The sequence below is a fragment of the Bos indicus x Bos taurus genome, chromosome 11 (assembly GCF_003369695.1).
Source record: "Bos indicus x Bos taurus breed Angus x Brahman F1 hybrid chromosome 11, Bos_hybrid_MaternalHap_v2.0, whole genome shotgun sequence".
NCBI classification, from domain to species: domain Eukaryota; kingdom Metazoa; phylum Chordata; class Mammalia; order Artiodactyla; family Bovidae; genus Bos; species Bos indicus x Bos taurus.
The window spans coordinates 102,907,979-102,934,365 of record NC_040086.1 but is presented as its reverse complement, the minus strand read 5'-3'; the positions used below and the strand labels follow the sequence as shown (position 1 = coordinate 102,934,365).

At 65.8% G+C, this 26,387-nt stretch overlaps 2 protein-coding genes across 5 annotated transcripts in view; one reads left to right on the top strand and one right to left on the bottom strand.

Annotated features, from left to right (window-relative positions):
* The first annotated feature begins 122 nt into the window (after positions 1–122).
* Positions 123–1,953, top strand: DNLZ (DNL-type zinc finger). The gene is made up of 3 exons (XM_027556757.1): positions 123–374; positions 789–928; positions 1,647–1,953. The coding sequence occupies exons 1-3, from the start codon at positions 174–176 to the stop codon at positions 1,813–1,815; spliced, it is 510 nt and encodes a 169-aa protein (XP_027412558.1). The 5' UTR covers positions 123–173; the 3' UTR covers positions 1,816–1,953.
* A 3,668-nt stretch (positions 1,954–5,621) lies between these two features.
* Positions 5,622–26,387, bottom strand: part of GPSM1 (G protein signaling modulator 1) — a 30,179-nt gene continuing 9,413 nt past the window's right edge. For 2 of the 4 annotated variants that reach the window (XM_027556747.1, XM_027556746.1), the window contains exons 5-14: positions 26,123–26,246; positions 25,617–25,732; positions 25,129–25,284; positions 23,982–24,090; positions 22,887–23,010; positions 16,975–17,045; positions 16,112–16,291; positions 8,559–8,715; positions 8,048–8,256; positions 5,622–7,060 (exon numbers count right to left, since the gene is read on the bottom strand). In XM_027556747.1, coding sequence (XP_027412548.1) covers positions 6,854–7,060; positions 8,048–8,256; positions 8,559–8,715; positions 16,112–16,291; positions 16,975–17,045; positions 22,887–23,010; positions 23,982–24,090; positions 25,129–25,284; positions 25,617–25,732; positions 26,123–26,246 — 1,453 coding nt within the window. In that variant the 3' untranslated portion in view covers positions 5,622–6,853. Of the gene's footprint in view, positions 7,061–8,047; positions 8,257–8,558; positions 8,716–16,111; positions 16,292–16,974; positions 17,046–21,228; positions 21,345–22,886; positions 23,011–23,121; positions 23,293–23,981; positions 24,091–25,128; positions 25,285–25,616; positions 25,733–26,122; positions 26,247–26,387 lie in introns of those variants that run through there. The other 2 variants (XM_027556748.1, XM_027556749.1) reach the window with 2 other exon arrangements.

Genomic DNA, 26,387 nt, shown 5'->3' with positions numbered 1-26,387 from the left:
ACGCCGCGCCAGCCGGCACGCGCCGCCGGCCGCCAAGGGGCAGCGGAGCTCACCGCCGGCCGCCAGGGGGCAGCAGAGCACTGCCCGCCCACCGGCGCCGGAAGCCGGGGAGAGTCGCTTCCGCCGCTGCCCGCTTCCAATATGGCAGCGGGGCGGGGCGGCCGGCGGGCGGCATGCTGCGGGCGGCGTTGAGCCACGTGCCGATACTGTTGAGCTGCGCGCGGCCCCGCGGGCCCAGCCCGAGGTGGCTGTGGGATCGCCGGGCCCGCCTGCAGGCCGCGGGGACAAGGCGGGCCTGGGGGTGGGGCTGGCGGCGCTTGAGCTCCGAGCCGGGACCCGGGCCGGCGCACTACCAGCTTGTCTACACCTGCAAGGTGGGCCCGTGGCAGGGGCGGTGCCGGGAGGGAGGGGCCCGGACCCGCATCTGGTGTTGCGGAACTGTGACGGAGGGTGGGGCCATCCACAGGGGGCGGGACCTCCCTGAAGGGGTGGGGCTATCATTCGGGGGAGGATCCATCTGGGAGAGGGCGGGGACGCGCGAAGAGGTGGGGCTACCAGTGGGGGCGGATCCTTCCGGAGGTGGGGCTAAGATGGGGCGGGGCCTTCCAGGAGGGGTGGGGCTATCACTTGGGGTGACAGATCCTTCCGGAGGTGGGGCAAAGATGGGGCGGGGCCTTCCAGAAGGGGTGGGGCTATCACTTGGGGTGACAGATTCTTCCGGAGGTGGGGCTAAGCCTTCGGGGAGGGGCGGGGCCGTGTGGAGGGCCTCACTTTGGAGTCTCCCCAAGGTCTGTGGGACCAGGTCCTCGAAGCGCATCTCCAAGCTCGCCTATCACCAGGGTGTGGTCATTGTGACTTGCCCGGGCTGCCAGAACCACCACATCATCGCCGACAACCTGGGCTGGTTCTCAGACCTGGATGGCAAGAGGTGAGGTCTGCCTGGGCAGGGCTGAGGACAGAGGCCTGTATCCCCCGGGCTAGCCTGGTCCATCCTGAGTCTGTGGCCCCACCCACCGTACCTGGGGCACCGCCCTTCTAAATGAGATTACAGAGCCCAGCTTCCTTGTCAAGAAATGCATGGTTGAACTTGAAATTCAGATGAACCATGATAACTTTTTGGTGGAAGCATGCCCCAAGTATGCGATCTTCTGCCCTAGGCCATCCCCCTTTGGCCCTGCTTCACTGCCTGACCTCTGCTCTCAATACCAGCCTCAGAGGCAGCAGGACCTGGTGACATGTCCCCCTACCCCCAACAGGAGGGATCAGACTAGGTTGACTCTTAAACAGCTTACCTTTCGCTTTGTGGTTCCTTCCTTGACCCTACAAGGCGCTCCTTCCTAAGTATCTGCTATGGGGTGGGGGTCCTAGCATGCACATTTCTGTCCTCTCTGAGGCTGGCAGGCTGCACCAGATGGGGCAGATGTGAGCTAGTGTGGTCCGGGGCTCTGGTCCTGCAGGTCAGCCTCGCCCCCTTGTGGAGAGTGAGGGGCGGCGCGCAGTGAGGGACTGTTCAGGGGCCTCTTGACCGGGTGGTCCTGATGCAACACCAGTGCAGGACCCACACACTTGAGCTTGGCCTGGGGTGCCCTTGAGGGCCCGAGATGCAAAACGGCCAAGAAGCGTTACAGCACCTCTCTCTTTCTCAGGAATATTGAAGAAATCCTGGCAGCCAGAGGGGAGAAGGTACGCCGAGTGGCTGGCGATGGGGCCCTGGAGCTCCTTTTAGAGGCTGCGGGGCCCCCCAAACCCACCACTGCTGCGGAAGGGGCTGAGGACCAGGATTCCACCCAGCCCAGCAAGACGGAGGCTAGCTGACCCGTCTTCTGCCTTGGAGAAGGGTGCTCCAGCCCTGGGCTACTCTGGACGTGCCTGTTTTCCATCAATAAACAGACTTCACTGCAGAGGCTGGGACCTGGGGCTCTCCTGTCATCCCTGCCTCTGGAGTCAGAGTGAGTCACAAGCACGCTGGAGGCCGCATCTGAGTGGGAGGGCTGGATGTTGCAGTCTGAGCCCTACCCCACCCCCACCCCCAGGGCTGCACTGTGTGACCTTGGGCAGGTCTCTTTGCCTCTCTGAGCCTCTGTCTTCCTATTTTCTGATGAAGATGCTCACAGTGCCACCTTGTCAGGAGTTACAGAAGGAAAGACAGGACTCAGGCACAGGGTGGGTCAGCCTTGCCCCAAATGCCAGGACCCAACCGTGATGGCCAGTTAGCCACTGTTCTCCCTGAGGGGCAGAAGCCCCACCATGGGTCCTGTCCCTCTGGCCTTACACAGGAGGCCCCATAGGTCCTTCTGTGCCACCTAGACGCACCTGTGAGCCGGTGCCAACCTCAGCCTTGACCCTTGGCCATCAGCCAAGCAACGTCAGCCAACCAGGCTGCTCACTGTGGCCACAGACAAGCTGGACAGCTGTGGTAGCGAGCGGTTTGGGGGCTGGGGCTGCTGTGTGCTTGTCCCCCTGCCCCCAGGCTGTGTGATTTGTCTCCCAGCCTAGCTTGACTGCTTTCTCAGGATGTTCCTGTGTTTATGAAAGCGTGTTTATTTCCAGAAGTGTTCTGGGCTGTGTGACCTTCAGCATTAATCACCAGCCACAGTCTTACCGGATCCCCACAGGATCCGAGCTCCTGACGGCCGCCCCCGTGGGCACGGGCCTGGGCATTGTTCTCTGGGAGCTGGCAGCCCATGCTTTGTCTTGATTACCCACCCTGTCCTTCCCGTGGCGAACAACCCCCTATTATCCTGCCCAGAACCTCCTGTGACATTTGCGGAGTCAGTCCTGGAGGCTGAGCCAGCCCCCGGGCCTGCTTCTCCACAAAGGCCCTGAGGGATCTCTGGCCTTGGAGCAGCAGCATGGGGGCAGGGCTTTGCTGCCCACGGAGAGTTGGGGGCCAATCTGGGGAGGCCCAGGGAGCCGACTGGACGGTGAGAGCGCACAGCATCCCAGGAGTGCCCCCAGCACAGACCTTCCTTCCCTGGGCAATTTGGACGTGTTTGCTTGCCATGCCCTTTCCTGTCTGCCTTCCGACCCTGAGCTCCTCGGTCTGAGCCTGGAGGGCAGGGCAGGCCCTGGGGACAGTAGGGCACATGCACCCAAGGCAGGCTCCGGACAGCTCGGGGTGGCCCCCGCGCCCAGAGCCACTGAAAGCCTCCGCACCGGCGGGCAGGCGTGTTGGTCCTGTCTCACTGTGCTTCCCCCCTGGAAACCCCAGGAAAAGCCCCTGCCCTTTTCCTCCCCCCGCCTCCTGACTGACCCCGGCACCCCCACCCCCCCCGGGTGGCTTGTGAGCATCAGCGGCTCCGAGCAGCCTTGTCCCCGGTCACTGGCCTCACCACAGTCTGGTCACCGCCACCCTGCTGTCCCTTCGCAAGGCGCCTGGCTCTCTTCCCTTCCTCATCCCAGGCCAGGACCTTCTCCAAAGCCTCAGTTAGGTTTCCCGCCTTGCAGGCTGATTCTTTACCAGCTGAGCCACCAGGGAAGCCCCAAAGCATCACACTAGGGAGTCGAGTGTCTGGGCCACCCTCTGGTGGTCCTGTAATCCTCCAGGTGTGGTCTGGACGTAGAAAGCCTCTGAGGACAGCTGGCTTGGGAATGCTGGCTTCCAGGCCATCAGACAACCTTGTTCCTGCAGGACTGCCCAGAGCCTTCAGCGTTCTGATCTGGCTGGGAGCTGCTGAGACTTGGTGCCCCTGTGTTCCTGCTGGCCGAGTACCAGGCTTCCTGGGCACTGAGAACTCTCTCGGAGTGAGGGAGGGCTCGCCTTTCCCCGTGGGGGCCTCGCCATCCCCCTCCCTGCATTTTCTCCTCCATCAGAGTGTTCTGACCCCACCCTGCAGGCTCTGCCCACACTTTCCCCTCCAGCCCGGTTCCTCCTAGCCGACCCCAGCCTCCCCACCCCTGTGGGTGCCCCCCTTGCTGTCCAGCCTGCTGTGGCCAGTGTAGGGGGGCAGGGAGCAGCAGGTCACCGGGCTGAGGGGAGAGGCCTCTCGTGCCCGCTCCCCGGTCCCCAGGCCGGTTTCCTCAGTGGCGCCTTCCCAGGCCGCTTCGCCAGGCTGGCCTCTGCGGTGGGGGGGCGTGGCGTCAGGTCTGCTGACCTCCCTTGCTCTGAGGTGGCCGTTGGGTGCTGGGCAGGTGGGCCACAGCTCTGCGGGCTGCTGGAGCCTGGATGGGAGCGGCCAGCCCCTGCCTGGGAGCAGTCAAGATGGAGCCACAGCACCTGGTGGGCTGGCTGGTGCCCCCGAGGCTCGGCCGGGCACCATGCTGCTGGCGTCCGAGGCTCGGGTGCTCTGCTGAGTGGGCAGTCTGACCAGGCCCACCTGCCCGTCTGCCCACCATGCAGGTGGGCACTGGGGTGGCTGTACCAGGCTGGCACCACCTGGTGGTCTGGGGCCCTGTCTGGGGCGGGGCCTCCTGCTGGCGCACTCTGCCGTTGCTGCCGCCTGCACTGAGCGGGTGGCCGGGCAGGCCTGCTGCCGTGGCCACGCCCGTGGGGAGAGGGCTCCTCTCTCCGCAAGGTTGGGGTGCAAGACCGTCCTGTCCTAGCTCTCACCTCCTGTGGTCCTGGCACCCACAGCTTCAGATGTGGCCAGAGGAATGGATGCTGTTCCAGGTCCCTGCCGGTGCCCCTCTGAGTGCCGGGCTCCAGTGCCCAGGGGTCTGGTGTTCCCCCCTCCCACGAAGCCTCCTGGACGCAGCCTGGGACCCCTCGGGCTCCCCCGCCCCCAGGGGATCCCATCGCTGGAGTGTTGTCAGGAGCACCGGGGCGGGGGGTCCTCTGTGTTCCAGGGTGGGTCTGCCTTTCCCAGCTGGCACCTCTCGGGCAGAAGTCTCCTGTTGCTCCCCGGCCTCCTGCTCAACCGCCCCCCCAGGTTGGCCCTCGACCTTGGCCTGGTAGACAGACCCCTGCCCTGGCTCTGGGAACACTTTCTCCCTCTGAACGCCAGAGGAGCCCACACGGTTACCTCCCGGGCGTGGTCCCTGAGTGGACCGAGGTGGGGTCTCAGCTGGGGGAGTGGGCCCTAGTCAGCCTGGCCTGAGGCCTGGGTCCTGAAGGTTCCAGAATACCATGTCTGTAGCCAAGACTCAGGGCCCAGAGATGCAGGCAGGGAGCCAGGCAGGCCCCCGTTTCCATCTACCCTTGGTCAGCAACCCCTCCTGCATGCTGGGAGGTGGTGGGGCTCCCAGCAGGGCGCTGGGTCAAGGCCGGGGTGCAACACACACCCAACCGCCTGCCGCACTATGTCCCCAAGACCTCTCCCCGTCCCCCGGTGGCACAGAAGCCCCAGGGCTTCACCATGTGGACCCGCCAGACCATCCTGGTCAAAGTGGCCTGGAATGAAGCCTTCTGGGCAGGGCCCGGGCTGCCTCAGCCCAGGAGAGGCCGGAAACACCTGGGCTCCAACCCCAGCGTCCCCACAGGCCGTGTGTCCCTGGGGCTGCTGCTTCACCCCCCTGAGCCCTGGCCCCCTCGGTGATGGGCACAGCAGGGACAGAACCCATGGCAGGGGTGGGTGGGAGGAGGGGCAGCCTGGGTGGGCCAGTTTGCTGACCCAGGTGAGGCCGCCACTGGGCCCCCAAGAGGACAAAGACCCTCGCCAGCTCCCATCCCAACACAGATGACATCCACTTGGCAGACTTTTATTTTTTCAGGAAAAACAAGAACAAATGTACCTCTTGGGTTGGAAAGGACCCGTTAACATGGCAAACACACGTGTGAGCAATAAATACGCACCTACGTTCAGGCGTGAGGGTGGCCCAGCCCTGTCCTCTGACCCCACATCCGCCACCCCACCCTCGCTCTTGGAGGCCCCCTGAGCTCCCCAGGCTGTACAGAGCGGCAGGGGTGCTGTGGCCTCCTTGCACTCGCTGAGCAGGACCCTGGGGCTGGGTAGGGTGCCAACCAAGAGAAGGAGCCGCCTCGTGCCCGCAATGGTCGCGGTCTCCCAGGGGGCCTGTCTTCTGCCCGATCCCTAGGGCGGCCCACCCCGCAGGAGAAGGGGGTGATGTCACTGGCCCTGCGAGGTGGGGTAGGGGCTAGTTGCTCCACCCGCCCTGCTGATGGCCGGTGGGGCGGACCTTTCCCAGCTGGTGTGCCCAGAACCAGGCCGGCTCAGTTCCTGGGCTCCTGGGCTTGGAGTTAAGGAATGTGGCAGGCCTCCCGGCCCCGCAGGCTCATGACGACATGCCTGGTGGGGCCCGGGGGCCTGTGTTGGAGGAGCACTGCCCTCTCAGGCTGCAGGCTTTCCGAGTCTGCCTGTGTCCTCCTCCTCCAGCCCCAGAAGGAAGCAGGGGACAGGGCCTGGGAGGGGAGCCCTCCCCAGGGGTGAGGCTGAACTGGGGTGAGCACGCCTGTGCTCAGCATACCAGGGACAGCTTCCAGAGAACAGAAATGCCTGTCACTGGTGGCCCCAGAGAGGAGGCTTCAGAGACGCCTCTGGGGGTTGGGGGGGTGGTGGGCAGCAGGGCTTCACATTTGGCCGGGCGGGGGGCAGGGAGAGAGTGGAGAGGATCCGGACAGCACCGGGGCTTTGGAGCCGACATGCTGAAGCCCGGCCCGGGGCAGGGCGAGGGCGAGGGCAGGGCTGCAGGAAGCCGCGTACCACGTGGGGCGAGCGCGGGATGGGAGCGAGCCCCGGCCCGAGCCCGCTGCCCTGGGTGGGGGCACAGAGGGGGCTGGGTGCCCGGCGTCCGGCGCAGTGGGCGGGGCCGCGTGGCTCAGAGCCTGCCCTCAGCCGCGGCCTCAGGAGGCTTCTGGGGGGGAAGGGGGTGTAGGCATCCTGGACGTTGGTGAGCACACCCCACCCCAACCCCGTCCAGGACTGAGGGGTGGGGGCCAGGCCTGGCTGTGGGCGCCTTAGCTGGCACCGGGCTGGCACTGCTGCCGGGACTCCGGGGGCCCGCCCACCTCCTGCTCCGGGCTCCCGGCAAGGTCCACCCGCTGTTCGTCCATCCGCTTGGCCTGGACCCTCTGGATGAGGCTGAAGAAGTCCTCATCGGGCATGGTGGGGCCACGGGGCGGCACGTCCGGGGGCGGGCAGCGCTGGTCGTCGATTCTGGAGGACTGGGCAGATACACACGTGCAGGTTGGCACCTCGCGTTCCCGCCTTTGGGGCCCCGGCCCAGGGCTCAGGCACCTCAGGGACCGCTCCAGGCGGGGGCCACTGTCCAGTGGCAGTGCCCGCTCAAGCCTGAGAGCCACTCAGGCCACCTTGGGCCTCCCTGGGCATCAGCTCCCGGAGGCAGACCTGGGAGCCAGGACCCCAGAACGGCCTTGCAGGGAGCCACAGGGTGTGACCAGGCCGGACACGGGGCGGTGCAGGCAGCCTCCCAGGTGTGCTCCTGGGGCCCCCAGGCCTGGGGTGTTCTCGAGTGGCAGGGACAGGGTAGGGCAGCGTGGAGCTCCCCAGGGCCCCGTGGAGTCAGGGGGCCCAGGGGGCGGTAGGGCTTCTCTGCAGGGTCTGTCGCAGAAGGGCTGGGAGCCGGCACAGTCCCCGGAGCGCACGTGCGTGTGGGCGGGGGGCTCGGGGGTTCTCGGAAGGGGCTGGTTTGGAGGCTCCGCGGACTCGCCCAGGGCGGTGCTGTCCTCTCCTCTGTGGGGATGAATGTCACACTGGAAACTTCCCAGCTTCCTGCATGGGTGGGTGTGGACGGGCGCTGCGGCTGCCCCCTCCCCAGCCACCTCCCCGGGGGTTCCCAAACCCCTGCCTGGACACATGGGTCAGACCCCTCGTGTCCTCCACACTCCAGGATACAGCCTGGCCCTCGGTTTTCTCCATCCAGAGGTGGACGGCTGGTGGGGTACCCCAGGCCATGACCCCGGGGGCCCGGTGATTCCCCCAGCTCACCTCCTGAGCTCGAGGGAGGGCCGGCCCGAGGTGCACAGGGCTGAGCAACCACGGGCACCTGGTAACACCAGCTGAGCCAGCCAGGGGGGGCTGGTCCCCCAAGACACCCTGAGAGAGAAGGACCAGGTCCCCAGCCAGGAGGGGGCCTGGACTAACCCGGCCAGGGGCGCAGATGGGGCGGGGGACCCGGGCTGCAGCCCCACCTGGCACTTGATGAGCATGTTGAAGAACTCATCCCCCGGCTCCTGGGGCTCCCCGTCACCACGCAGGTGGCCCAGGTTGTTGTGGGTGATGCGCAGGCCGGGCAGGCTGCCCACGCTGGCACGCTGGTCGTCCAGCCGGCGGCTCTGGGAGCTGGCGATGAGGTCAAAGAACTCCTCGGTCTGTGGGGAGGCTGTCAGCGAGGGCTGGGCTGCAGGGCGCCAGAGGTCAGGCCGGGGAGGCAGGGACCCCGCCCAGGGGCCCCCAAGAGCGCCTCTGCCGACCCCAGACCCCGGCTGCTCTCAGTCAGCCCTGCAGGGGCCCCCACGGGGAGGGGGGAATGCAAAGAGCCCAGCCTCCCACGCCTGTTCCCTGCACGACCCGGCGTGTCCCGGGGGACGGGAGGGTGACAGGTTACCGAGGATTGCAGCCCAGGGCTCCCGGTGACGGGGGGCACTTTACAGCTGGCCCGCCCCACCCTCAGAGCCTGCAGCGGGGTGGGGGCCGACTCACCAACCCTCCCCTCCAGGGCTGGGGTGGCTGTGGCTTCGGCGGCCGCGGGCTGGCCGTCCTCCAGCGGGCAGCGCTGGTCGTCCATGCGGCTGCTCTGGAACTTGCTCAGCAGATCGAAGAAGCACTCCTCGTCGGGAGACGGGGCCCGGGGGATGCCCTGCGGGCCGGGCGGGCAGTCAGCTCTGGCTCCAGGCCAGCCACAAGGTGGTCCTGCTGTCCCGCGGGGACGCCCGGACACGGCCGGGAGGCTGCTCGGCTCGGACCAAGGTCCGGACCCTCCTCTCTCGCCTGCCCCGTGCCCCCAGCATTCTCCCCGACCTCTCCCCTCCCTCAGCCACCGCTCCGTCCGGGTCTCCTTCAGCCTCCCCAGACGCGACACTGGTGTGCCTCCCCGCACTGGCAGTCACCGCCACCCGCCAGCAGCCTCCCTGTGCCCCGGGCCCCCTGGGCACTCGTGTCTGCTCCCTGCAGTGAGCACCACCCGTGCCTGTATGCCTCTGGAGCCCTGGCACCCAGCCTGGCACTCACCACTGTCTGTTAAATGAACAGACGAGCAAGTGGGTGAGCGACTAGGCCCTCATTAGGCAGGAGCCTTTACAGCCGCTCCACACACTCCAGATGCCAGGGCCCTGCCAGTGACCCAGGAGGTGCCAGCCCCAAAGGCAAGGAACCCGCCCTGGGGGAGCTGAGGGCGTGTTCCACCCCAGCCTCACTCTGGACCCGTTTATAAAATCCCCGATCAGTGGGCAGGCCCGGAGGACAGCTCAGGTGGGGGCCGGGACCCTGGGCTGGGGCTGAGGTCAGGCTAGAGGTGTGGCGCCGTCATCCCCGACCCCGTCCTCCGAGCACTGGCCAAGGGGTGCATGCAGCAGCCCGGGGTCTGCTCTGGGTCGCTGTGGCAGGGCGAGAGCCAGGACGCCAGGCTGGAGTCCTGGGGGAGATGCCCACAGTGGGCATCAGTGTGCACTGGCGAGCACCAACGCTGGGGTGAAAAGGCCCCCCCGGTGGGGTTGGGATGGGAGGGCCGGGGCCACGGTTCTGGGCTAGGGGGTGGGATGAGGTGGACAGGCATGAGACCAGGTCACTGAGGCAAGCTGAGTCCCACCTGGCAGGGGGTGCTGGGCAAGCCCACTTCCACTGGCCTCAGTTTACACCCTGTGGAGGGCATGTCGGAAATGCAGGACCCCCAGTGCTCTGGACAGCCCGTCGCCCGCCCCTCTCATTGGGAAGAGGCTCGGTCCTGGAGTACAGCCGGGACTGCTGAGACCCGGGCTCTGGCTGTAGGCCCATGTCGGCCTCCACTGGCCGACGTGAGCGCGGTGGGGCGGGGCAGGAGCCGAGTGGGTGGCTCTCGAGGAGACCCCGCTGAGGCTCAGGCTCTCAGATTACCCCCTTCCTTACCCCCTGCTTGATCAGGGCAGGCCCAGAGCCAAGTCTGGAGGTTACAGTTCGGAGTCCTGCCTTGCAGGGTTCTGCTCTCCTGTGGGTGCCCACGGAGCCTGGAGGGAAGGGACAGCCCACGCCAACCAGCCCAGAGGGGCCCTGGCTGGGGGACTTGCTTCACCTCGTCAGGGCCTTGGGGACCTGCAGAAAGCGGCTGGGGGCCGGGGGCCGAATGTGAACTGGAGGGGGTTCCGCACAGGGCTCTGCTTGCAGGCCAGTGGGGGCCCCGGGCTGATGGGTGAGGGTTGAGCACAGCCCCGCTCCACTTCAGGGGACAGCTGGTGCTCCGGGCCCCCAGCCCGCCTCTGGCCCCGGCTGGGGTCTCCCAGGTGAACCATGGGCCAGGCCCCTCCCAGGAGAGGGGTGACCCGGGGGGGTCCACGTCACTCGACATGTGTGCCCCAACACTCCTCCAGCCTCCTGCGGGCTGAAGCTCAGACTCCAGGTAGGCACCTGGAGTGGGCAGGTTGCTGAAGGCCCCTCCACTGTGGCCAGGGCTGGGCTGAGAGGGGCCCCCTCCCGGCTGTTCCATGGCGCCATCCCAAGCTGGGCTCCCCAGGCGCCGTGCCAGAGCCACCTCAGCCCAGAACCCGGGACCAGCCCGGGGCCTGGCAGCTGTCCCCCCCAAGAGCCTGGGAACACCTGTGAAGGGTGGGCGCCTCTCGAGCTGGACACTGCTGGACTGAGGCCACAGGCGGAGGGGGAGCCCGTGCCCTTCTCCCGGGACAGGGCCCTGCACCCCAGCAGGACGCACCTGGGGACCTGGGCGCCCCACGCTCCCCCGCCCTCTCTTTAGCCCCACTCGGTCTTTCTGTCCAGAAGTCAGGGCTCCTTGAGGCTCACTCCAGCCCCTCCTGCAGAAGCATCAGCCCACCTTCTCCCTAGGAGGAAGGAGCTGGCCCTGGTGGTGCGAACCCTCCCCACCCCCAGCCCGGGTGGCCCCCTCCAGCTGCCAGCTGCCCAGGACAGAGGGCGGGGGCCAAATGCCCTGGACTTGCCCCACGGTGCCGGCCCCCTGGGGAACTGCACTGGCTGACCATCCACCCGCCCTGGCCCCCAGGCGGGAACGCTTGGCCACCTGAGTCCGGTTCCCACAGGCCACGAGCCTCCACCGCGCTGGGGACCCCAGACTCACGTGGATCCACAGCCACTCCAGCGGCGGCCAGGTGGATGGGGCGCGGGACCACGTGGAGCCTGGGCAGGAAGCCAGGGTCCCTGCTGGGCAGCCCTGCCCGCAATGCCCAGCGCTGCCTCACCGCCCAGACCCACCCAGCACTGTCAGCCTGATGCTTAAATAGGCCCCAGGGCGAGGGCACCTCCCCGTCCCCGCCCACCCCCGCTGCACGCACACACAGACACAGACACTCTCTCCATAAAAATTCAGAGATGGGGCTCGAGCGCGCGCACACACACACACACGCACACTCTCTGTAAACACTCAGAGATGGGGCATGCGCGCGTGCAAACACACACACACGCACACTCTCTGTAAACACTCAGAGATGGATCTTGAGCATGTGCACACACACACACGCACACACATGCACACTCTCTGTAACCACTCAGAGATGGGGCATGGGCGCATGCACACACACACACACATGCACACTTTCTGTGAACACTCGGATCACGTGCACGCGCACACACACACACTCTGTAAACAGAGATGGATCACGTGTGCGTGCACACACACACACGCACACTCTCTGTAAACACTCAGAGATGGATCTTGAGCATGTGCACACACACACACGCACACACATGCACACTCTCTGTAACCACTCAGAGATGGGGCATGGGCGCATGCACACACACACACACATGCACACTTTCTGTGAACACTCGGATCACGTGCGCACGCACACACACTCTGTAAACACTCAGAGATGGATCACGTGTGCGTGCACACACACACACGCACACTCTCTGTAAACACTCAGAGATGGATCTTGTGCATGTGCGCACACACACACACACACACATGCACACTCTCTGTAAACACTCAGAGATGGGGCATGGGCGCGTGCACATGCACACACACTTTCTGTAAACACTCAGAGATGGATCGCGTGCACACACACACACACATGCACACTTTCTGTAAACACTCAGAGATGGGGCATGTGCGTGTGCACAGACACACATGCACACTCTCTGTAAACAGAGATGGATCACGTGCATGTGCACATACACACGCACACTCTCTGTAAACAGATGGATCGCGTGCGCACACACACACACGCACACCTTCTGTAAACACTCAAGAGATGGATCGTGGGCATGTGTGCAGACACACACACACACACACACTTTCTGTAAACACTCAGAGATGGGGCATGTGCATGCACACACACACACACACGCACACTTTCTGTAAACACTCAGAGATGGGGCATGGGCGCGTGCACACACACACACACACACACGCACACTTTCTGTAAACACTCAGAGATGGATCCCGTGCACACACACACACACACACGCACAGTTTCTGTAAACACTCAGAGATGGATTGCGTGCACACACACACACACGTACAGTTTCTGTAAACACTCAGCGATGGGGCATGGGCGCGTGCACACACACACACGCACACGCACACTTTCTGTAAACACTCAGAGATGGATCCCGTGCACACACACACACACGTACAGTTTCTGTAAACACTCAGCGATGGGGCATGGGCACGTGCACACACACACACACACACGCACACTTTCTGTAAACACTCAGAGATGGATCCCGTGCACACACACACACACACACACGCACACTTTCTGTAAACACTCAGAGATGGATTGCGTGCACACACACACACACGCACAGTTTCTGTAAACACTCAGCGATGGATCCCATGCACACACACACACATGCACACTTTCTGTAAACAGAGATGGATCATGTGGACACACACACACACACACGCACACTTTCTGTAAACACTCAGAGATGGATCCCGTGCACACACACACACATGCACACTCTCTGTAAACAGAGATGAATCACGTGCGCGCGCACACACACACACACACTTTCTGTAAACACTCAAAGATGGGTCACGTGCATGTGCACACACACACACATGCACACTTTCTATAAACACTCAGATGGGGCATGCGCGTGTGCACAAACACACACACATGCACACTCTCTGTAAACACTCAGAGATGGATCACATGCGTGCACACACACACATGCACACTTTCTGTAAACACTCAGAGATGGATCGTGTGCATGTGCGCACACACACACACGCACACTCTCTGTAAACACTCAGAGATGGATCATGTGCGTGCACACACACACATGCACACTTTCTGTAAACACTCAGAGATGGACCGTGTGCATGTGTGCACACATACACACACACACTCTCTGTAAACACTCAGATGGATCGCGTGTGCACACACACACACGCACACTTTCTGTAAACACTCAGAGATGGATTGTGAGCACACACACACACACACTCTCTGTAAACACTCAGAGATGGAGCGCGTGCATGTGCGCACACACACACACGTGCACACTGTAAACACTCAGAGATGGGGCATGCACGCACACACACACTTTGTAAACACTCAGAAATGGACCACACGCACGTGCACACACACGCACACACACACTGTCAACAGAGTTGGATCGCGCGCACACACACACACATGCACTCTCTGTAAACACTCAGAGACGGATTGCGAGCATGCATACACACACACACATACTCTCTGTAAACACTCAGAGTTGGATCGCGCGCGCGCACACACACACACACACACATACTCTCTGTAAACACTCAGAGATGGATCTCCCTGAGTTTGGAGCCTCGGGCGGTCACTGCAGCGGGGTAGGGGTGGGACCTGTCTGGGGAGCACCTTCCCGCGGACAGCAGCCCCTGCTTCCTGCCTGAGCTGGCCCAGCGTGGGGAGGAGACAGAGGGTGGGGTCCTTCCCTGTCCTGGGCTTTGGGGGCCCCCTGCACAGTCGCCTCCCAATGCAGCAGACCCCTCGACCTCTGCCTGGCCTCAGACTAAGACCCCTCAGCCAGAGCAGACTCCTGGGCCTCCAGCTGCCCCAGGAAGCGTCCCTTTCTCCTTTTGGAGGACTCTGGGGTCAGTGTCCGCCTGGCCTGGGGTTGACCACCCAAGGTCTCTTGGGGAGGCAGCTGCGAGCCCCGCAGGAGAGGCGAGGATGGGATGGGCACACCAGAGCGCCTTCCTGGGCCCCTCTGTCCAGCCCCCTCCACCGAGGGCTCAGAGCTGCTGCGGGGACTGGCCCTCCGAGGCTGCCTCTTTTCAGGTGCCTGCTGGACATGAGGCTCAGCCTATCGGGGTCCAGGCCTCCAGCCCAAGAAGCCAGGCTCTGAACTCCGAGTCGTGGGATCTTTCTTCAGGGGCACCGACTCGGCCTGCAGCCCCACCTTCTCCTCTACAGGGCCCCGCCTAGGGGTGTCAGGGGCTGATCCTGAGAAACCCCAGCCCACCATTCCCCGCTGGAAGCCCTCAAGCCATCTCCTTCCCTCCCAGGGGCTCAGGTCCCCTCCAGGGCTGCGGTGAACGGGCACCCGTGACACCCTGCCCCTCGGCGACCACCTGTCTGGCAGAAGGGATCCCCGGACTGCAGGCGTGCGGAGCGGCTGGACCAGTGGACAGGCAGGTCGGCTGGGCTGTGTCTGGGCGGCCTGTGCCCACCTCCTCAGATCCTGCCTTCGGGGCCCGAGGCTCAGGGGCCCCACAAGGGAGGGTCGGGTTTACGGCTTTGGCTCAGGTGCCTCCTGGGGACGCCTTCCAAAACTGCCCTTGTGCAGGGAGGCAGGTGTGGCTGAGGGTTCGCGAGAGTCAGACTAGTCTCTGCACTTCCTGCTGCAGGGGCGGGGGTGCTGCTAAGCAGCTGGGGTGCAGGCTCTGCCCCCCCACTCAGCCCCCGTCTCACAGCACGGACAACCATCAGCTGGCACGTACAGTCCTGGGTGAAGCCAGGCAGTGGGGCAATGAGCAGAGGCCAGGCCTTCCTGCTCCTGAGCCCACTGTGGCTCCCCGGCACCCTGGCCAAGTCCTGCCCTGCCCAGCTCTCTCTGGCTGGGCCACTCCAAGATGCCCCCAACCTTCAGGGCTGACATGGCCCTGCTCCCAAACCCCTGTCCCAGGACAAATACTCAGTCCTCTCAGACCACCTAGTCAGACCCTGAAGTCGCTGCTGCGCTGGGGACAACATCCTTGCACAGCCTGGGCCCCAGGGGCCGAGGGGAGGGCCAGGGCCGGCCCCTTTCCCATGGGCAGCATCAGCAGCAAGCAGGCCCTCTCATCTGGGGCCCAATGGAGCCCCAAGCAGGAGTCCCAGCACCTTCCCCAGCCCCACACCCTTCCCTCATCCCACTCCACGGACACAAACTCTGGCCATCCGCCAGCCGTCCAGTGGGGCTGGGGTGAGGTAGGGTCAGCGGAGGCCACCCCAGGCTCGTGGGAAGATGGGTGCAAAGCATCTAAGAATACCCAACACAGCACCCACGGCCTGCGGAGGCTGGGAGGTGCTGACTAAGCCCCTGAAAGAACTATTTTTAGACTAATTCTCAGAGATTTGGACCCAGAGGTTCTGCAAGGGGGGAGGGCTCCAGGCTGACCTCTGAACCCGCACGCATTGGGGCATGTGCCCCTCTGTGCCCCCTGCACCTTGACCAGACCCTGAGGCCCTGGAGAGGCCAGCTAGGCGCCTGGGCACAGTGGAACGCCTGCTCAGCAGCAAGAAGCCCGCCCCTCCCCCTGCGCCCCCGTCTGCCTGCCTCCCCCATCACCCGGCCCGTCCATTCATCTCTGCACACTGTGTCCCCAGGACGGGGCTGCTGACTAGGCCTGAGGACCTGAGCGGCACCCTGAGCTGTCCTGCAGACCCCTCCTGGGCTGCCTGCAGTCCCTGCAGTGAGGCCTCCTTCCGGCCAGTGAGTCAACACTGCACTGAATGCCCTGGCCTTTCAGCAGGACCTGTGTCCACCAGGAGCCAGGGGTCAGCAAAGACCCACGACCTCAGCCCCTGGAGAGACCCCGGCCTGGCCTCCAGGCGGGCGGGGCAGGGTGGGCGGTGGAGCCCCCCACCAGCGCCCGGGGAGGGGTCACCTACCGTGCGAGGCAGCTGCACCCGGACGTCTGCGCTGTCCAGCGGGGAATGGCTGCCCTCCCGCGGCCTCCTCTCAGCCGCGTCGGGCCCTTCTTGGTACTTCCTGCTCCTCACGGGGAGAGGGAGCAAGTCCCTGCTGGGCCCCCGCCAGTCCCCCGCGTGGTGGCTGTCTCCATTTTGCTCCTGAGGGGGGAAGGCTGGGCATGGCCAGTGGTTCGAAGCAGCACTCCCCAGCACGGGATGCAGAGGGTCGCCAACCCAGGCGGAGACACTCAGGTGCCCGAGGGAAGATAACATGAGGGGCCTGGGTGGCCAGCAGGCAGGGAGAGGCAGGGCGGTGCTGCAGGAGCTCAGATTCCCCCCTCAAATGTCCACCTTCCCAGGCTGAATGCTGGGTGACCGTGGGCGGCCCTGAGCCTTGTCTGCAATGGAGACCAGCGTCCAGTACACTGTGGGAACCAGAGGCTCCGAGACAGCAGGCCATGGCTCCAGGGCCACACAGCACCCTCCCCTGGGGGGGTCCAGAGCGCCAGGGCCCACTGTTCCACCCGAGCAGACAGGGATGGGGGCTGGCCAGGCCGCGGGGGTTCTGCCACATTTAAGGACCGTGGCTTGACCCTGGGGGGTGTCGAGCCTTGCTGGCCGGACCAAGGGGAGGGTGAAGGGAGCCCATGGAAGCCATGGGGCCTCCGGGGGCCTCTCTGGGCAGGGGGGGCCCGTGCAGGGTCCTGAGCCGCAGAGGGCACATCGGTCTCCCTTGGCGAGGACCAGATGCGGGCATGAGTCCCAGCGAGTGTTTATAAGCTCAACACACACCCCCAGGCTGGTCACGCCCTGTCCCTCAGCGGCCACAGGTCCCTACTCACCCGCTCCAGGGGTAGTCTCAGCAGGTCCCAGGTCTCCGCACTCAGCCTCTGCGTCCTCTTGGGTCTGGCCCCTGCAAGAGAGCAGGCCCGGTCAGCTGGCAGCAGGTCCAGGCTTCGAGATCAGCCAGTCTGGGGGCCAGGGACCACCAGCTCCCACCTCCTAACCCACGTGGGGGCCAGCGCAATGTCCACACAACCTCCGTGCCCCGCCTGGACAAGTACCCGGGTGTCCAGAGGGCGCTGACCGCACAGGGGCCAGGCGGAGTCTGGCTCGCCGGCCCATCCCCCGCTCCAGTTTCCCACCGAGTTCTGGGCCTGGCTCTTCCCCACCGGCCTTTGCGTCCGCTGTTCCCTCCCCAGGACGCCCTTCCTGCGTCTGCACAGCCGTGGGCCTCAGCCTCCGCTCTGTGGCTCCCGCATCCTGCACCCTGCCCACACGGCAGAAAGCCCAGGTCCTCCCGGGGGGGCCGAGCAAGCACGCCTCTGAGGGCCCGGCTGGACAAGCCCAGGAAGTGCAGGGCGAGGGGCAAGCAAGGCCTCGGGTGGTGGTGGACACTCTGGGGGTCCCGTCTCTGGCCTTGGACCTGTTAACACCCTGTGGAGCTGGGCGCCCTCCTCCCCCTCCACGGTCAGACGGGCGGGCCAGCATGTTGCCCACCCCCCGTGCAGGGGAGCCGTCTCAGATGCCCACTGAGCCGCAGTCATGAACGTGGTGGGCTGCCCTCCGAGCCCCACAGCACCCGGCTCCCTGTGAGGCTGAGCTGCCCTGCGGACACCTGTGGCGAGGCGAGGGGAGCTAGACTCAGAGGCCGCGCCGTCCAGCCCCTCGTTGCGGCCAGGCGTGCACGCCACGGCTCATGGCCACGGAGGGCAGGGCGGGAGCCCCCAGCCTGGCACCCCCGCCCCCAAGCCTGGGCCTGGCTCCCGCAATCGCACCCACCGTGGGGGACACGGTACGCAGAGGGGAGCCGATTCTGGCGGCCAGTCATCCAGACCAGTCCAGACTGAACAAACGGAACGTCCGGAGCCTCACAAGGATGGGGCAGGCGTCCCAAAGCAGCTGGAGGCGGCGGCTGGACTGCCGTGCCCTCCTCCCCGCCCTGGCCCCCAGGGCTGGAAGAAGCTACCCCCATGCCCCACCCTCCGCTCCCCAAAGGCCGAGTAACATGCCGGCCAGGCTGGGGACACCAGGGGTCCTTGGAGGAGCATCTGTGGCCACCGTCCCAGAGCTGGGGAGGGAGTGGCTGCCGCAGCCCAACCAGCCGTGCCAAGGTGTCCGCAGGCCTAGGACCAGGCCGGCTGCCAGCCCCCAGCCCTGCTGCCCAGCCCCCACGGTCAGGCCAGGCCTGCTGCTGCCCCCATGGAAAACGGCAGCCGGCCGGTGGGCCTCTGCCAGGCCCCGAGCCAGAGGGGCATAGCCTCGGCCCACGGCTGAAGGAGAGGAGCAGAAAGAGGGGACCCCGGCTGCCCATCACGCCCACACAGGGAGTGAACAGAGCCAGAGGGACCCCTGTCCCATGGCGCCTACTCACCCCAGCCGGCAGAGCCTCCTCTCAGCTGCCCTCACCCGACCCCCTCGAGGCCCCACGAGGCTTCCCCAACCTGGACGCCGGGCCCCAGCCCCGCACGGCTGCTCCTGTCCCGCCCTGGCCCCCACCACCAACGGCCCCTCTGAGCCGCGCCCGGCTCCGGGGCGGGCCCCTCCATGGCCCATGTGGACGACAGGCGGAGGGCCCTCCGGCTGGGCCGGGCTAAATGCACCCTCTGTCTGCACAGTGCATTCTGAACCCGGCACTTCCAACGGTCCTAGGGCTGAGCCGGCCCTGACTGGGGACATTCAGGCGCCGCTGGCTGCCTTCCTGCCCTGCCCACCCAGGGGTCGGGCCTGGAAACTTCCCGAGGACCGCCCACCACCACCCAGTCTGAGCCCCTCACCCTCGTTTCTGTCCCTACTGGGCATCTCGACACACCTTGTTCCAACTCGCGGGTCTTTTAGCTGCCCAGCCCAGGGATCCTGCTCCGTCCTTGTGTCCACTCCCCGCTCCTGGCGGCTCCACCTTCGGAGTCCGCCCGGAACTGCCCTCCCAGCCCTGCCCCATGGTCCCTCCTCCATGCCAGGGCCCGAGAGGTGCCCGAGTTCTGGGCTGGGTCTTCCTGCTTGTGGGACCCTGCGGGACACCCCAGCTATGGGGGTGGGACTCATACACGGTCCACAAGGCCCCCGCCCCCTCCCCTGCCGCGGGGCCTTTGCACGGCTGTTCCCTCACCCAGGCTGTGGTTCCTCCCTGAGCTCCAGGCACCCTCCCTGCCCTCCTTCACGTCTTCACTTAAATGTTGTGTACAGATTGAAAGTCTGGGTCCCCCAGATTTCATATGCTGAAACCCCAGACTCCTAGCCAATGGTCCAGGGGGTGGGGCCTGGGAGGTGATGAGGGTGACTGAGGCTCACAGAAGACAGAGAGGCCCTCGGGGGGCACACCCCCTCCACACTCTCAGCCCCACCCCTACCCGTCTGCGATGCAGGACAAGGCCCCCCACAGGACCCCACCACATGGACGCCCTGCTGCTGGACGCCCAACCCCCAGAACCCTGAGAAGTAAGTGTCCGCCAGCAGGTCACCCTGTCTGTAGGCTTTCTTACAAGGCTCGAGCTGGCCGTGACAGCGGCCTCTGCGTGGCTCACCTACTGCTGTGTTTACGGCTACCCCCGCCCCACCCCAGATCCCTAGCCAGCCCCAAAGCACCTGTAACATGACTGGCTTTCTGCACGCGTCACTTTTTATCGCCGCTGCGGCCCTCAGACTCGGAGAGAACCCGGCACATAGTAGGTACTTTAAGAATGGAACAGGTAGCAAGCATTCACTGAGCGCCTACTGTGTGGGGCCGTGGGCAGCTTCACGCGCTATCCCCTCTGGGCCGTCCCCAGCAAAGAAGGTCCCGGCCATGGACCAGGACGTGGACACGTGGGCTCAAAACAAGGCAACAGCCTGGAGAAGGCCACAGAGCCCCAGGGCGGGGAGCCAGAGCCAGGATGGGCCATCAGGCCACAGGCGGGCCTGCATGGGGCAGTTGATAGGGCAGGAGGGCCAGGCTGAGAGGAGCCGGAGAGGAGACAGACATGGGGACAGGTGGGCACCCGTGGCCCCACGGCCCTGGTCTGTCCATCACGGGAGCCTGGGTGGGCTGCAGGCCACTAGCTGAACGCACAGACGGACAGAGAGCTGGTCTTCAGCCTCCCAGGACGTGAGTCATGCCCTTGTCCCCACCCAGCCACCTTCCCGGGATGACCAGCCGGCCTGCTTCTCAGACGTGGACACGGTGGCTCAGCGAGGTTACCTGGTCAGCCGGGGCCAGAGCCCGCAGCCTAAGCACTCACTCAGACATGACACCGACATACACCCCCACCTCCAGAAATGGCTATGCGTGGTGTCCAGGGACTCCAGGGGTTCTGGGGCCAGGGCACCCCGAGCAGGGCCCAGAGGGTGAAGGGACTGTGGTGGGCACAAGCTGGGGCAGCGGGGCGGATGGGCATCCCGCAGAGGGGGCAGGCGGGCAGCCCCCCAGGGCTCGGGACTGACTCCCTCATCCCGTGCACCAACCATGCCGCCAGGGGTGCAGGAAACTGTCTGGCACGCCCCGCCCCCCGGGCGCCCTACTGGAATGGGCAGGGGTGGGCACACCAGGCACCTGGGGAGGACAGACCCTGACCAGGGGCACCGGCGGCAAGGAGGTGGCCCCGCCCACCCAGACTGGCTCTGGGACCTCTTTGCTGGGGTGGGGGCAGCGAGGGCCGTGAGGGTCACGTGCACTGAACCCAGCTGACCCTGGGTCCTGCAGCTGCACAGTGCCCCGGTCTTCATCAAGGCAGGGAGGAAAGGCCCTGAGGCCTGGCCCCCAGCCGGCCAGTGACCACCAGGCCTGGCACCACCACGGGCCTCGCCGGTGTCACGAGGCCATGCCCACCACAAGGGCTGTGGCCGGTCCCCCCGACCCTCCTCCTGGGAGGACGCCCCTCCACCAGGGCTGGTTACACCTCCCCTCACTACCAAGCTCTGGGTTTGCAGCTGTACCCCCCCAACACTCCCCATGCCCAAGACAGTTCCCAGAAGACAGTCTCCCAGCTTTCCGGAAACTGGGCCAGACCACCGCCGGTGCTCAGCATGCCCCGGAATGAACCGGTGAATGAATAAATGAACAAACGATGCCACTCCTGCAGACAGCGCTGCCACGGCCCCCGCACCCCCGCCAGGCTCACCGGACCCGGGGTATCCTCCGGGGCTGCCTAGACTCAGGGTGCTGGCCTGCCTCCAGCAGCGGCATCCCCGGGCCCCCAGATCTGCCTCTGCAGGCCTGGGCCCTGCTGCCGTCCTCCCGAGAGGACAGCCTCATCCAGCGTCTGCTGGCAGCCGGGCGCTGGCGGCCTTGGGGGAGGAGGCTTCCGGGGGCCCTGGCGGGGAAGGATCTGGCCCTGGGCTATGCAGAAGAGCAGGCGCGGGGAGGACAGAGGCCGCCTTGTTCCCGCCCCACCCCGCGGCCCCCTCTTCTCTGCCCGCCTGGAGGAGAAGGAAAACACCAGGAGAGCAGACGGCCGCTGGGCCGTGCCTCTGGGGGAGTCCTTCCAGATGCTGGGCCTGGCCCTGCCCCCACCCGCTGCTGGGGTTCCCAGAGGGCGGTCCCATAGAGCAGGCATGCCAGGGGGCTCTGGACAGAGCTGCCACTCTCCGGAGACCTCGCCTGCGGAGAAGATGTCAGCGTGCACAGGTTGGGATGGGGTGGGGAGCGAGAGGAAGGGGGGGCCATACTGCATCCCACCCTCAGGGGCCACAGTGCCCCCAGAATGAGGGCGGCGGAGGGTCCCAGAGCCTCTGCTGCCTCCCTTCCATCGCAGAGGGTGACGCGTGCCCCCGGCTTCCAGACTGACCACTGTCACAAACCCGCCAGTGTTACAGCCCAGAGCCCCAGAGACCCGACACGGCAGCCAGACGGGCCAGGGGGCTTTGGAGGCCGGGGTAGGCGGGCCCCCAGGGAGCCCAGCCATGAGGGACTCGGGGCTGGACTCCCCGGAAAGTTGAGAGCCACGGGTGGGGGACTCCGTGAGCTGGACGGGAGAGGACGGCTAACTGCCTGTCCAGCTCCCGCCCCACACCCCCTGCAGTGTGAGAGGAGCATGGGGCCACCCCTCCCCCTGCCTCTCCCCTCCCCCCTCCCCTTCCTGACCCCCCGTCCTCTGCCCCCCAACACACACTTTCTAATCTATCTACCTGGAGAAGTGTCACTGACCCACACGGGGCGAGCCCACCAGTGAGATTACAGGCTCTACGGCGATCAGCCAGCCTCAGCTGATTGGCACCCTGCCTCTGGCCGGTTGAGCCCCCCTCCCTCCTTCCAGCAGCCCCGACCCCGCTGTCCCTACAAGAAGCCCTCCCCCAGGCCCAGCCCCCCTCCCTGTCCTCATACCTGCCCTGGTGATAAACCTGGGGGGCTCACTCAGGGTGACCCCAGGCCCTCGCTGCCCCAGAGGCAGAAAGGACCAGCCCCGGGCCCCCTTGCCCCGCAGGGACCCTGTCTGTCTGTCACCACTTTCCATCTCTGGATCCACCTTGCCCCCAGCACCCCATCATTTCACCCACCCCCAACTGTGAGCTCCAGAACAGGCAGGTTCCGTCAAAGGCTGACGCCCCCTGGGCACAGGGGCTCAACACCTTCTGAGGGACCCCGTCCCTAACCTGGCAGCTCCGTTAAACGTTCTGCAGTCTGGGGGTAGACCCCACCGAGCCCCCCAGCATGAGCCAGTGCCTACCGACTGCTGGTGGCCAGCCCGCCAATCCCTGCCCTCCCAGGCCCCCACACCTGAGCTGAGGTCAGAGCCTGGGGCAGGAGGCATGGGACCTCCCACTCTGGCCCGTAACTCACCTTGGGCCTCATAGCCGGCCAGGTCTGGCTTCTCCGCGGCCGCCGGGCTGGCCAGCCGGCCCAGAGCCAGCTGCAGCTGCGCCACGTTCATGCGGGCCGTGAGCTCCCCGCTGCGGTCCCCGATCTGCAGCCAGGGGGGCCGGGTCAGTGGGCCCCCATGGGACCGCCACCACCCCAGGGCTCCAAGGGCACCGGGCCCCCCGCACCCAGAGGCTTGGTCTCCCGGGGTACGTACAGGAGCCTTCTCGTGAGCTGGTGGCCTTTCTCAGCCCCGCATCCCCGAGAGCCCTGGCGAGCACCCTCGTGGCAGGGAGGCCTCGTGCTTACCCGGAAGCAGGACACAGGAAGGGCGGGCGGGGGGCCCGAGTGCGGCTCCAGGGCCCCCCCAGCAAGGCCCTCCCCTGACCTGAGCTCCCCTGCCCGCCCCCCACCTCCTGGGCACCTGAGGGCCTTGCTCGCCCCTGGACACAGGGCGGTGGTGGGTTTGGGCAGCACTGGGGAGGGAGGGGACCTGGCTCTGCGCCTGGGGCTGCTTCCCAGGGGAGGGGTGGGGGCCGAGGAGCGGGAGGGGTGAGGCGAGGAGGGGCCGGCCGGGAGCCAGGGCCCACCCGTGCCCACCGACCCAGGGGCGACCCTGGTCACAGTGGGAGGGCCTGGGTGGACAGGCTCACTTCCCTAGGAAGGTGCCTGGTTGAGCGGTCCCAGGGAAAGACCCTCCCCACAGGGTGGCTGTGCCTTCATGCCCGGGACTGCCCCTGGCAGGTGACTTCCACTCGGCTGTTGGGCGCAGGAATGCCGCGGCCCAGCCTGGCGCAGCTCCATCAGGGACAGGAGCAGCGGAGAGTGGCTTTCCAAAGGCAACACTAACACTCGGAGGGGCGAGAACGGGCCCCCGCTGCCCCCTCCTGACCGTCTGGCTGCAGGAAAGGAGGGGCCACCAGGCCCCTCACGGGGTGCCGGGGCCCCTTCACAGGAGATGGCGACTGCCAGGAAAAGTTCAGGGCACACAGAGGCAATGTCAGGAGCGGCTGGGGGAGGGCTTCAACGCTGGCGAAGGGCAGACTCAGGGCTGAGGGCAGGGCAGGCCCGGCTCACCTCCTGGGAGATCTCCAGGTGCTTCTTGGCAAAGGTCAGGGCCTGGGCCGGGCTCCCCATGGATACGTAGGCGTTCCCCAGGCTCCAGCATGCCCGGCCCTCGCCCACTCTGCCAGGGAGGGAAACTGAGTCCATGTCTGCCCACCAGGCCCGCCAGCCTGCCCACTCAGTCCCACCGTCCTGAGCCCCCAGCCTCCAGGTGGTCAGGGTCCCCACCTTGGGAGGTGGTGAAGGATGGGGAGGGTCGGTGGTCCAGGTGTGGCCTTGACCACCCCCTGGTGGCCGGTGAGGCTCTCACCCTGGTGGCAGCAGTGACTTCATTCCCTTGGCTCAATCGTGTCCGATTCTCGACCCCATGGACTGTAACCTAACATGCTCCTCCATCCATGTGATTTTCCAGGCAAGAATACTGGAGTAGATTGCCATTTCCTTCTCCAGAGATCTTCCCAACCCAGGGATTGAACCCGGGTCTCCCTCATTGTAGGCAGACGCTTTACCATCTGAGCCACCAGGAAAGTCCTTGTTAATTTTTAAATTGAGGTAAAAGTAATATAACCTCAACCCCCGTAAAGTGCACGATTCAGTGGCTCCACGTACATTCACAACCTACGGCCCTTGCCTCAGACTACCTCCAAGACATCGTCACCCAAAAGTAAAACCACAGCCCCTTGTGAAGCCTCCTAGCAGGGCAGCTTTTCGGAAGACCCTTCCTCTCCTCCAGCCACGAGGGGCTCTGGCCTGTGGACTCTGAGCTTTCTTGCTGTAGCCGCTACCCCCCAGACCTGCACGCACGGCTGTGAGCTTAGGGGTCTTGTCAGTTGGTCTGTGTCTCCGCAAAGACTGACGCGCACACAGATGTGGAAAGAGGGAGGCTGGAGGGGGGCAGGTATTGTTCAAGGGGGCAGCGGGCTGCGGACTGGGGCCCAGCCAGCCCAGCACCCAGGGGTCTCCCCACTCCCTCCCGGTGGGCAGTGCGGCTGACCTATGGAAGAAGACTGAGCCCCGGGGGGGGTCTCCTGGTGGTCAGAGGCAGAGCGGGGCTCAGACCCAGACCAGCGAGCCGACAGGCTGCTGTGGTCAGCCTGGGGCCCGAGGGGGCAGTCGGAGCCCTCCGTGGGCCTGCGCCGCCTGCGTCCCCGCTGCACACCTGTCAGCCAGCTCCTGGGCGATGAGCAGGTGCCGGAGGTGGTACTCGGCTGCACGCTCGTAGTCCTGCAGCAGCGTGTACGTGTTGCCCAGGCTGTAGCAGGCCTGCGCCTCCACCGCCTGGTCCTTGAGCTGCCGGGACAGCTGCAGCGTCTTCCTGGGGGGGTGGGGCAGCAGGGGTCACCCAGGAACGGAGCGGGGTTCAGGATTCCCCTCCGTCGGGGGCCGGGGCATTGCTTGCGCTCCCCAAGCCCCCTTCCAAGGGGTAGACAGAGGTGGGGGATGCGGATCCAGCCCCAGGACCCCACGAGGGCATCTCTCTGCCCCGCTGTCGGGTAACACAGAGCACTGCCCCCTCAACCCACGGCCCCGGGGAGGCCGGGCGGGCAGGCCTTGTGGGGGGCGCCTCCCTGGCCTGGTGTCCACGCGCCCTCGCCCGTGCCCTCCCCGGCCCACCCGCTCCCCAGCCGGGCGGTGGCGGCTGCCTACTTGTAGTACTCAGCGGCCACGTCAAAGCGCCCCAGAAAGATGTGCGCGTTGCCCAGGTTGCTGTAGGCTCTCCTCTCTGCCGCTTTGTCTCCGAATTCCTTAGCGATGGCCAGGCGCTGAGGACGCAGATGCAAGGCCTGGGGTGGTCACAGGGCAGCCCGGCACCCGCTGCCGGTGGCAGGGCTGCACACCCGCCCGGCACAGCCAGCCCGACGTCCACGTGCCCAGGGGGCAGCCCAGGAGCCCCGGCACCCAGCCCAGGCAGAGCAAGGAGCTGGGGGCAGCCCCGCCACCCTGCCCAGGAGCCCTGGTACCCAGCCCAGGTGGAGCCAGGGGCTGGGGGCAGCCTGCCGCCCCGCTCACCTCCTTGGGCAAGGCCATGGCCTCTGGGAAGCTGCCCAGCAAGGGGCTGGGGGCAGCCCGCCGCCCCGCTCACCTTGTGGAAGGCCATGGCCTCTGGGAAGCTGCCCAGTGAGGGGCTGGAGGCAGCCCGCCGCCCCGCTCACCTCCTTGTGGAAGGCCGTGGCTTCTGCGAAGCTGCCCAGCAGGTAGTGGGTGTTCCCCAGGTTGCCATAGGCCCTGCCCTGGGCCGCCCGGTCACCCAGCTCCTTCACCAGGGACAGGTTCCTCCTGGAGGCCCAGTGCGTGTGAGCCGTATCCCTGCCAGCAACGCCCCGCCGCCCGCCCAGGCCAAAGGATGCTGAGCCCGTGGCCCCCAGGGGTGATGCCCCCTAATGGGGGCAGCTCAGTGCTGAGCTCGAGGACTCTGGT

What these genes read in the sequence shown, in the direction of transcription:
- DNLZ (XM_027556757.1), top strand. Translation starts at nt 174, where the DNA reads ATGCTGCGGGCGGCGTTGAGCCACGTGCCGATACTGTTGAGCTGCGCG. An exon ending in AGCTTGTCTACACCTGCAAG is followed by an intron (nt 375 to 788) that starts GTGGGCCCGTGG and finishes AGTCTCCCCAAG; the next exon opens with GTCTGTGGGACCAGGTCCTC. An exon ending in TCAGACCTGGATGGCAAGAG is followed by an intron (nt 929 to 1,646) that starts GTGAGGTCTGCC and finishes TCTCTTTCTCAG; the next exon opens with GAATATTGAAGAAATCCTGG.